Raw genomic sequence first — 11,897 nt, 5'->3', positions numbered from 1 at the left:
CAGGCAATTGATGGGTTAATTGCCTTGCTGAGGTAAGTGTGTGTTCACAGTAGTCCTTTGCAACGGGTGCAAGAAAAAGAGGGGGGGGCAGTAATATTCGTATACTCTTGTGTGTTGCACAACCGTGTGTCATTATTGTGTGGGCACAGTAATCAGCGAGTTGCAGTAGCCGCAACCATATGTGGGCAGTGCATTTATGATGTTGCATGCCATTGTAGTGTGACCTATGTAACGCTGGGGTTACTCTGTTTCTTTAAGTTGTGTTGAGGACTTAAGGATTCAGTGTGTTAATTAAGTAAGGGGTAATTAACTGGATAAGGGGTGCACACTTAGTATTGTGGAGTGAGTGAGGGCTGTTAAGAGAGAACAGTGTTGAGCTTGAGTGAGATACGTCTCGGGAGCAATTAATTGTCCGTGTGACAACTAATTGACCACTCTAGCTAATTATGTAATTATCCTTCTCATCATGAATTCACGTAGTGGGAGAGGATCTGTCAGAGTCTGTCAGTATTTGTGTTAACGTAATTTGCTCGAGACTAATTATCTCTCTGGGGTATAGCAATTAGTGGCTCAGGTTAATTAGTGGAGTAATTAACATTGGAGAGCTCCGATGACTCGGTAAAGCAAGGTCATGGAGCTAGCATAAATCGTTGTATTAATCATATCCTGTCTGAGGACAGTGGATTAGTAGCACATCTTGTTAATTAGGGGTAATTAACTCCTTTCCCGTGAATTCACAGTATTTGATGAGACCTGCTTAGGCAGTGCGGAGTGAGACGTATTTATGGATGATTAATTATCGGTCCTGGTGAGAGTTAATTAATTGCTCAGAATTAATTAGGGTAATTAACACTCACTAGTAAATTTTTGACACAGACTGTTGAGAAGCTACCAAGTTAGGGTAGGCTTAGTTAAAATAACTCAATGGGGATGTAATTAGTGGTCCGTTTGACCTTAACTGAGAATTACTCACTGAATACTTGCAAGGAGTCAAGTGTGATGTAATAAAAGTGAGTTATTGTTAACAAGAGAGACAAGTGTTAATGATTAACGTAGAGTATCATCATGATGCTGTCTAGTGTGAGACAATTGTTTGTGATTACCGTAGTACTTTGTTGCTGACTGCTGCGATCAGTCAATTAACGTAATTAATCACTTAAGGCAATTTCTTTTGGTTGTCGTCTGGTGACGAGAGTAGAGTCATCTAGGGATTTGTGGAGCTGTGTCCCAGAATCCCGCCTTGCCTGTCTTTGTTACTGTTTACAACAGTGCAACTTCTTGTAGGGAGTTGCAAAGAGTGTTCACACTGGGTTGTGATAGGGGGGGTCACTGTTGGACTACCCGCCTAGTTACGCGAGTCTCTCCTGGGGGGCGGGAGGACCCCTAAGTTTGTGATTATAGTAGTTGTCAGGGAAACCGAGACACTATTGATTGCATGCTTGTGTCTTCAGTGGATATCCTTCATTTGTTCAGTTAGTTCATGTTGTCAGCCCGAAGTGTCAGCAAGATGGAGCCTGCTGTCACTTCTCGAGGGGCTATTGAATAGCTGTGTTGCAAATGCCACTTGATGTACAATAACGTAACCATTCGCTGTGGTGTAACTTAGTCTGTGATATTTTTCTTTGATTTGCAATATTGCGTCATCAGTGGGCACACCTGTGTTCAGGTTAGTTCAGTATGCAGCCTCACAGCAAGGGTTGCTATTTAGCTGTTTGTTATCGTGCCACTGGATGGACATTAACATAACGTAAACTCGGTAATGTAGTAGTTAGTCTCTTGTTATTAATAAATTGTTATGTTATAGAAAACGGTCTTTGATGTCAACCCTTCAACCATATTATTCCACCATATTTCTGCATATTATTAAATGTTGATGTGATCTTGATACGACGGCTGTTCTTGGAAATTTGAATTCCAATTCATAGCGCCACATCAAATATAAATATTTGATTGTGAGAACCCGTCGGTTACCCTTTATTAGTTTTAACGTCCTGTTTAACTAGGAGCCAGCGGCCTATTGTGGACAGGTTTTCACCCCTGGTGGTGGAGGCCTGGCGGTTTGCTCCTGCTTTTCCTTTTTCTATTGGACTCGTGCTTAACTGCCGTGAGCAGACTTTAAACTTGTAGTCCACCTCCTAAGGGAGGTAGGCGTAGAAAAAAATCTCACAGGCCCCATCATCAGTCCACTCCCCCACGACAGGAGCACCAGCAACCAACACCGCCTCTCCACGAGCCGGGTAACACAAGAGCCACCTGCACACCACCATTGTCATCCACAGAAGAACTTTCAGAGTCCCCATAATTGCTCACGTTGATCCAGGCCCACATCACGAGGCAGAGAAAAACTCGTAGTCTGCCATGATCCCTTAGACACAAACTGCAAGTCATCAGTACTGTCGGGCTCCCCCAGGTGAAAACGCAACAGAATCCCCAGACGGGCGCGCAGTACCATGCAACGCACGATTCCGTATCACCGCAGCTTCGACGTCTGGGGGAACCGGACCACACACGATAGGACACCCGTCCGTGTGAACTTCTACAACCACACGCTCGGAAGACACCGCAATGCAACTATGTCACCCAGAAGTGTCAGAAAGCTGCAGACCAGTTAATCCCAGCCCAAAAAGAGAAATTGAAAAGCAACAGAATCCATGATTCAATGAGGAATGTGCGGCATTAAAGCAATTGAATAAAAGAACATGGAGAAATTACAGGAACAACAGAACACCAGAGAGCTGGGAGAGATACCAAAGGGCTAGAAATGAGTACCTCAGAGTAAGGAGAGAAGCATAGAGACTGTATGAAAATGAAATCACGAGTAAAGCTAAGACCCAACCAAAACTGCTCCACAGTAACATCAGGAGGAAAACAGCAGTGAAGGAACAAGTGATGAAACAGAGAAAATGGGAGAACAGATACACAGAGAACAACAAAGAAGTGTGAAGAACTCAACATAAAATTCCAGGAGATCTTCACAATAGAACGAGGAGAGGTCCCTGCACTAAATGAGGTGGCAAGCCAAGCAACCTTGCTGGAATTTGACCTCACCAGTGAGGAGGTCAAAAGAAACCTGTTGGAGTTGAATGTGATAAATGCTGTTGGGCCTGACAGAATCTCACCTTGGATACTGAAAGATGATGCAAAGGCACTAAGTGCGCTACTCTCTATGGTGTATTACAGGTCACTGGAAACGGAAGACCTACCGTAAAGCTGGAAGACCGCTAATGTAGTCCCAATATACAAAATGGGTGACAGGCAAGAGGCACTGAACTACAGGCCAGTTTCCCTAACTTGTATATGATTCAAGGTGGTGGAGAGGATTGTGAGGAAAAGGCTCCTAGAGCATCTGGAGGGAAATAGCTTTGTAACACAACACGAGCATGGGTTCAGAGATGGTAAATCGTGCCTCACAGGTCTGATAGAATTCTATGACCAAGCAACACAAATTGCTTGTGTTGTCTTTCCAAGGCAAGAAAGAGAAGGGTGGGCATACTGCATTTTCTTGGACTGTCAGAAAGCCTTTGACACAGTGCCTTACACAAAGCTGTTATAAAAGTTGGAGCAACAGGCAGGAGTAAAAGGTAAGGAGCTCCAGTGGATAAGGGAGTATCTAAGCAACACGAAACAGCGAGTAACTGAGAGGGGGGGAGACTTCAGAGTGGCGAGATGTCACCAGCGGGGTTTCACAGGGCTCTGTACTTGGACTCATCCTCTTTCTAACATATGTAAAAGACCTTCCAGAGGGTATAGACTAATTCCTCTCAATGTTTGCTGATGATGCAAAAATTATGAGTAGAATCAACACAGATGAAGATACAGAGACTATAGGACGACCTGGACAAACTAGTGGATTGGTCTTGAAAAAGGCTACTAAAGTTCAATGCAGGAAAGTGTAAAGTAATGAAATTAGGCGAAGGGAACAGAAGGCTGAATACAATGTACCATCTGGGAGGCAATATCCTGCAAGTAAGTAAGTAAGTAATTATCAAAAGAAGGCACCAAACCGGGAAGGCTATGTAGCACCATCAAGTACGCAAAATAATCAGAGGGCGCTAAATATCACCAAGGATGCCAATACGAGAACAAAAACGCATAAGGCGAACGATATCAAAAGTATCCGAGTCACCAAGAATTCTATCGAGGGACAGGTGACCGCGAGGGGCGGTCGTAAAGCAAGACACACGCTCGTCCTGGAAGTCAGGACATTCAAGAAGGACATGCACGACCGTAAGAGGGACAATGCAACCAGGACAATAAGGACCAGGGCGGCGCTCCATCAAGTGACCATGGCTTAAGCGAGTATGGCCAATACGCAACCTCGCCAGAGCCGTTTCCCACCGCCGGTTACGGTGGAAGGAGGACGGCCACGAGGAAACACAACATTTAAGAGTACGGAGCTTGTTACCAGTAACAGACAACCAAGAAGCCTGCCAACGGGAAAGGACTGAGGAATGGATAACCGGGTAAAAGTCGGAATACGGAATGCCCTTGCGAGAGATGGGACAAGAGCGGACAGCTTCCTTGGCAGCAGCATCCGCACGCTCATTTAAAGACACACCAATATGGCTGGGAACCCAACAAACTCAACCGACTTAAATTTACTGTGAACGAGAAACGGCCAATGCTGGATCTCGACAACTACTGGATGAACCGGATTAAAGGACCCGAGAGCCATGAGGGCACTACGAGAGTCAACAACAACCACAAAGGAAGACTGACAACGAGAAAGCAGGAGACGAAGAGCATAGAGAATAGCATAAAGTTCCGCTGTAAAGATGCTAGTCTCTGGAGGCAAGCGACACATATAAGTGCGATCAGGAAAAACAACAGAGTAGCCAACACCGTCCGCTAACTTAGACCCATCGGTGAAGACAGAAACGGAGCGGGAGTGAGAAGAAAAGTGCTCGAGGAAAAGGCGTTTTAGAACCGTAGGAGGGGTAAAAGCTTTAGTGATACAGGTCAAGGATGTACAAAACCGCGGAAGAGGGACCCTCCACGGGGGCAAAGAAGGAACAACACGAGGAGAAACATCAGAAATACGAACGGAAAGAGAATCCTGTAGGCGAGATAACCGGACAGAAAGAGGGTGGTGAAGAGGAACAGGAACCGCAGGAGGGGTAAAAGTTAAAGCACGACAGAGGCGAGAGGAAGGATGTTGCAAGGACCGCGCAAGATAGCGAAGACAGTAGCGATCACGGCGGTCCTGGAGAGACAGGAAGCCAGTGTCAACATACAAGCTAAGGATGGGAGTCGAACGAAAGGCACCAGAACTGAGACGCAACCCAGTATGGTGCAAAGCATCAAGACGGCGAAGAGTAGAAGGAGAAGCAGACGAGTAAGCAGGGCAACCATAATCGAGCTTAGACAGGACGAGAGAGGAATGTAAAGCAAGGAGAGTGCGCCTATCTGCCCCCCAAGAAGTATGGGACAAGACCCGAAGGAGGGTAAGGGCCTTAGAGCACTCAACACGGAGGTAAGAGATATGGGGAGACCAAGACAAACGAGTGTCAAGGAATAACCCCAAAAGCTTCGCGGAATCTTTGTATTCAAGGGGATGACCATAAAGTGACAAAGAGGGACGAAGAACAACCCGTTTCCGCGTAAAAGTCATGGCACAAGTCTTAGAAGTAGAGAACTTGAAGCCATGACCTGTGGCCCAAGACGACACGGCATCAATGGCAAGTTGAAGCCGGCGTTGAAGGAAAGGCGAATCATCACCCTGACAACAAAGGGTAAGATCATCGACATAGAGAGCGGAGAATACACCAGAAGGAAGAGAGGAACGAAGACCATTGAGGGCAACCAGAAAAAGAGTAGTGCTCAGAACACTACCCTGGGGCACACCTTCGTATTGCTGAAAAGAGGGAGAGAGAGCGGTACCAAGGCGCACCCGAAAGGAACGACGAGAGAGGAAGCTGCGGAGAAAGAGAGGGAGATGACCACGAAGGCCAAAAGAATGAAGTTGAGATAGGATATGATAACGCCAAGTGGTGTCGTAAGCCTTTTCTAGGTCAAAAAGGACGGCAACAACGGAGGTCTTCGCAGCAAAAGCAGTACGAATATAGACCTCCAAGTTCACCAGGACATCTGTCGTGCTGCGGCACTTGCGGAAACCAAATTGAGAAGGGGAGAGGAGGTGATGGTGTTCCAGGAACCACATCAGACGAACGTTAACCATACGTTCAAAGAGTTTGCAGACACAACTTGTGAGAGCAATAGGGCGAAAGTCCTTAGGGGAAGTACCCAGAGACCCCGGTTTGCGAACAGGGAGGACAACGGCATCGAGCCAGTCCTCAGGGACTGACGACGACTCCCAGATCCGATTATACAGACTCAGTAAATACTGAGACGTGCTCGGAGGGAGATGGCGAAGCATTTCATAATGAATACCACCGGAGCCCGCCGCCGTAGAACCGCAGAGGGCCAGGGCAGAACGAAGTTCAGAGAGAGAGAAGGGATCATTATAGGGAAGCTGAAGATGAGTGCAGAAATCTAAAGGACGAGACTCAAGGACAGGTTTACGAAGAAGGAAAGATTGGGGAAGATGAAGACCAGAGCTAACAGAAGAAAAGTGGGAACCCAGTTCGGAAGCGACCTGCAACGGGTCCGCCACAAGAGTATCATGGAGGTGAAGGACCGGTGAAACATCGGGAACGAACTTACCCGCTATCTTGCGGATACGCTTCCAGATCTGGGCCAGAGGGGTTTCGGACGTAATTGTTGAGACGTAAGATGCCCAACATTCACGTTTAGCCGTACGGATGGCCCTACGGGCCACCGCACTCGCTTTCCGAAAGAAAAGAAAAGAATCGGTCGTCTGCCTACGGCGGTGCTTCTTCCAGGCTGCACGCTTACAGCGGACAGCCCGAGCACAGTCCGCATTCCACCAGGGAACGCACTTCCGTGGACCCCGAGAGGAAGAGCGAGGGATAGAGCGGAGGGCAGCGTCGAAGACAGTGTCATGAAAAAGGAGGAGAGCGCGAGAGAGGGGCAGAAGGGAGAGGTCAGAGAGAGTAGCACTGAGGGAAAATAGGGTCCAGTCCGCCTTAGCAAACTGCCACCTAGGGAAAGAGAGGGAAGGGCGAAAAGAGAAAAAGGAAACAAGGATGGGGAAATGATCACTTCCATGGAGGTCATCAAGAACCTGCCACGTGAAATCTAAGTAAAGAGAAGAAGAGCAGAGAGAAAGATCAAGACAAGAAAGGGTGCGAGTTCGAGAGTCCAAATGAGTGGGCTCACCAGAATTCAGAAGAGACAGGGAAGAAGAGAGGAGAAACGGCTCAAGGAGGCGACCCCGGGTATTCGTCAGAACGTCACCCCAAAGAGAATGACGACAATTGAAGTCACCCAGCAGGAGCACAGGCTCCGACAAGGAGTCTAGGAGGTGTTTCAAATCAGGAAGAGAGAGCGGGACACTCGGGGGGAGATAAATGGAACAAACTGTGTACCATTTCCCCACAAAGATACGAGCAGCAGAACAATGGAGAGGCGAAGGAAAAAGTAAAGGAACAAAGGGAACATCAGCCCGAATCAAGAGAGCAGAAGAATTAGAAGCCCCAGCAATGGCTGGGGGGGGGGAGAGAAAGGAATAGCCACGAAAACGACCAGGACGAGCACCAAGCATTGGCTCCTGGAGACAGACACAAAGGGGCGAAAACCGCGAAACCAGAAGTTGGAGTTCGAGGAAATTGGCGTAATAACCTCGAACGTTCCATTGAAGAATGGACAACGACGAGAAGAGAAAGGACAAAAACAGAGAACAAGGAAGAAACAAAGGCGAAAGACCAACAGAGCACGTTAAAGAATATCAGGGTCGGGATCAGGGTCAGCAAAGTCAGGGTTAGGGGGCATGGGTAAACTGAGCAAAGACGGAGGGAAGGAAACGGGAGAACAGATCAGAGGTGGGCGGGCAGGGTCCGGAGGAGGAGGAGGAGGAGACAACGGAGAGGAGCAGTCAAGGACAGCAGCAGGAAGAGGGGGAGTAGAAAGAGGGGAGCGCACCCCAGCAAGAGCAGTAACCGAAAGGGAAGCAGGGTCCAAAGAAACCTCCATAGCAGGAACAGGGGGCGCAAGCACTGAAACGGGAGGGGAAGGAGCAACAGAGCCAGAAGGAGGAGCTGAGGAAGAAAGCGAAGCCTTCTTACCCGCCGGGGAAGAGGAAGGAGAGGAGCCAGGCTTACGCTTCTGACTTAAAGAGACCGGTGTCCCAGCAACTACGTACCGGGCAACGGATTCCAGTGTCTCAACCGGAGAAGCCGAACGAGAGCACACACGACGGCCGGTAGGAGAGCGATGGACATCTGCCCGCACCGACAGGCGGTGGGGAGAGCTGATAGATGGAGGAAGAGGATGGGAAGGAGGACCGGAGGGGGACGAGGAAGAAGACACAGAAGACACGACAGACCGGGTAGAAGGAAGGGGAACCCCAGACAGAGGACCAGGAGGAGGATCCTTCGGGAGAGAACCCGAAGGAACAGAGGAGGGGGCAGTGGGCGCATCAGGGTCCAAGGCCCGGAAACGGTTGTGAGTCTGAGGAAGGCGGGAAGGACGAGGAGAGGAAGAGCGCAACACGCGAGCATAAGAGATATTAGCATAAGGCGGGAGCCGGCGAACCTGGCGCCTCGCCTCAGGAAAAGATAAACGCTCCCGGTGCTTCAGGTTGAGGACGGCTGCCTCAAGCTTGTAATGGACACACGCACGGGAGAAGGTAGGATGGGCCTCACCGCAGTTGAGGCAACGAGCCTGGGGAGAAGTGCACTCCGACTTAGAGTGACCTTCGCCACCACACAAAGGACAGAGAGAGACAGTCCCGGAGCAGCGGAGGGCACCATGCCCAAACCTCCAGCACTTGTTGCAGAGCCGAGGAGAAGGAATGTACTCCTGGACAGAGCACCTGGCACCAGCAAGAATGACAGAGGGTGGAAGGGTCCTACCATCAAAGGTAATCTTCACAACCCGGAGGGGTTGACGGCGACTACCACGAGGGGGACGAGTAAACGTGTCCACCTGGAGAATAGAATGGCCCTGGGCAGCGAGGATATGTCGAATATCGTCGTGGCAGTCGCGCAGGTCCCGAACACCGGTTGCAACATGGGGCGGGAGCAAAATAGTGCCAACACTGGCATTCAACTGAGCGTTTTTCGAGACCCGAACGGGGGTCTCGCCAAGGCAGGACAAGGCAGCCAAGCGGGAAGCAGCATCCTGAGAAGGAGCAGCAACGACACGTGTACCGAGACGAGTGGGGTTGAAAGTAATGGAGGCATCCACGGAATCAATGAGATGTCGATGAAGGGAGAAATCGTCAGGAGGCGCAGAATCAAGAGGGAGGAGATCAAAATATTTGGCCCACGAAGCGGGACCAAACAAGGCTTGATAGGTAGCAGAACTGGAAGGAATCGAGCGAGGGCGGCCGTGACGAGGACGGCGGTGAGAACCCCCAGAGAGAGAGGGGTTAAAAGGCGCAGTAGTTACAACTAGAGAAGGAGCCGCGCCAGGGGACGAGGTAGTCACCACTGGGGGCTTGGGGCTCGACCCAACCACAGAGGAGGGAAGGGAGCCAGGGGAAGGAGTCAGAGAGGCCAAAGGAGGAGCAAGGTCGGGGCCCAATGCAGCGGAGGCTACTGAGCCCGGTCTTCCAATACGGACCGACTCGGGGGCTTGGTCGCCCACCCCACGAGCCTGAGAAGGGAAGCTAGAAGCAGCCGAAACAGGGGTTTTCATCGTGACGAAAAGAAAAATTCACTCACGAATGTGCCCCCACACCCACCATGGAGCCACAATTAGAGGCAGGACACCCAACAAGAAGCTATCGCCGATCTTGTCGGGGCCTCCTAGGGGTGCGTCGTGAGTATACGCCCCACAAACGCCACCTTAAGAAACCGACAGTCCGTCGAGATCGGGTTCAGTGACGAAGTGGGGATTGACAATAAAAGGTTCCCCTCGCTCTCGACGTCGGGTACTGCAGTTCTACGGGTGCATGAGTATGCCTCCTCAAGCACCCGGGCGTCAAAATAGAAGAAGTCCATGGAAGAACCAGAACGAGCAAAAGGTCGGCAGGAAACGGCAAGCAGATAGGAGAAGAGGGGGGAGAAAAACGAAACAGAAGGAAAAGGAAAAGGTGCCCAGCAGAATTGGAGAGGACGGCAGCAGGAGCACAAGGCTAGAAAAGGACAGAGGACTGTCCGAAGGAGCATCACACTTCGGCAGCCGCCCACGAAGCCCCCACACGGCGACAACGAGCTGAGCGGGGAGGGGGTACAAAATTACAAATACATGAAATACCGGCCTGAAAGGCCGACAACAAAAATCAACAAGAAACACAAAAACAATGCAACCAGTACAGATATAACAACAGTACAAAACACGAGAGTAACATTAGCTAGACAAAACATGAGGGTAACACTTGCTAGACATGCAAGCATGCATATGAATACAATAAACCGAGGAACAAACCAAATCAGAACACAAAGCACATGTACAAAATCACATAAAATACCGGCCTGAAGGGCCGACAACAAAAATCAAACATAATGCAAGATAGTACAAAACGAACAGTACAATACATGTCTTTCATTTTAAGTTTACAGGCAAGCATGCATACAAGTACAACAGACAAACAGAGCACAAAATCACAAAATACAAAGTCACAAAAGTACAAATTAACAAATACATAAACACTGGCCTGCAAGCCGACAGCAAAAACAACAGTAAGCACATCAGTACAATTACAAAGTACCCAAACCCGCACCCAACAACCCAGCTATTGAAACAACACAAAACAGGCCTACTGGCCCCAGAAACCACACAGAGACACAAATACATAACTACAATAAAAATAAATAAAACACAAAAATGAACACTGAAACAAAAGGAAAATAACAGCGGCAATACATGACAATTGGAACAAAAACAAGCAGGGCCACACAAGCAGCCCGAAGGGCAGCAACTACTACACAACAAGCACGGAACACGCAAGAACTGGGAAAACAAACCCGGTCCACCCACACTCACACACGCGCACGCACACACACGCAACCGCACCCCACATCCATGCAACACAAAGCGCACACAAAAAAAATCACTTGAAAGGAGGAAACACCTCAATGGGAGGCGAATATTTCTCAGGTAACTTATGCAGAGGATATTTCTGCTTATAGGCCTCCCATATTAAATACTCCCTGTCGGTAGGACAACGAACCCCCTGCTTCAGGGGAGTTCATATACTCAGGAATCGCCAAATTAGGCAGAAGCAGCAGCTCCTGGAGCTGGGCGGCAGTAGTCGCATAACGAGGTAAGGTAGAGTGAACCACCCCTTCCCTGGAAGCAGAAGACACGGAAGAAGCGGATGTAGGCCACCAACACGGCCCCGCCGACGGATGCACAAGTGAAGAAGACGAAGGCCACCGATATGGCAACACCACACTCGACACCGCAGGAGATGCAAAAGAGATTGCCGGTGACGCGAGAAGCGGCAAAACTACCGCCGATGAAACAGGGTACGAAGCTGTGGGTACGAAACCCTCAGAGCAGGAAGCCTTTTTTAACACCACCACCAGTCCACCACGTTCACCAGCAGGAGGAACCACCCCCACGCAGAACCAGAACCATCCGACGCGGGCGATCCACCAGAAGCAACCTCCACAAGCACCGTACCAGAAGGGAAGTCCGAAACACCGACACTGGCAGCCGCAGGCACATGGACCTCTGCCACCACTGAAGAATGCCACGCAACCGAAACCACACCGCCGTCACTGGAAGACCCATCATCGTCGAAGTCTCCCACATCAGCCCAAGCAGAAGAAGATCGCCAGGAATGCTTGGGCACCGGCCGCATATCATCAGAGCTGGATGTCGACCCAGAGACCCGGGCAACACAAGCCGGGTGAACCGACGCTCTC

At 49.6% G+C, this 11,897-nt stretch overlaps 1 protein-coding gene across 1 annotated transcript in view; it reads left to right on the top strand.

Annotated features, from left to right (window-relative positions):
- Positions 1-11,885, top strand: part of LOC138355662 (ice-structuring glycoprotein-like) — a 44,252-nt gene extending 32,367 nt beyond the window's left edge. Inside the window, exon 3 of the mRNA XM_069310985.1 lies at positions 11,576-11,885. Within this exon, the coding sequence (XP_069167086.1) occupies positions 11,576-11,885 (310 nt within the window). The remainder of the gene's footprint in view (positions 1-11,575) is intronic.
- The last annotated feature ends 12 nt before the right edge of the window (positions 11,886-11,897 follow it).

The sequence above is a fragment of the Procambarus clarkii genome, chromosome 68 (assembly GCF_040958095.1).
Source record: "Procambarus clarkii isolate CNS0578487 chromosome 68, FALCON_Pclarkii_2.0, whole genome shotgun sequence".
In the NCBI taxonomy this organism is placed as follows: Eukaryota; Metazoa; Arthropoda; class Malacostraca; order Decapoda; family Cambaridae; genus Procambarus; species Procambarus clarkii.
The sequence above is the reverse complement of the archived record's forward strand: the minus strand, read 5'-3'. Positions and strand labels throughout refer to the sequence as shown.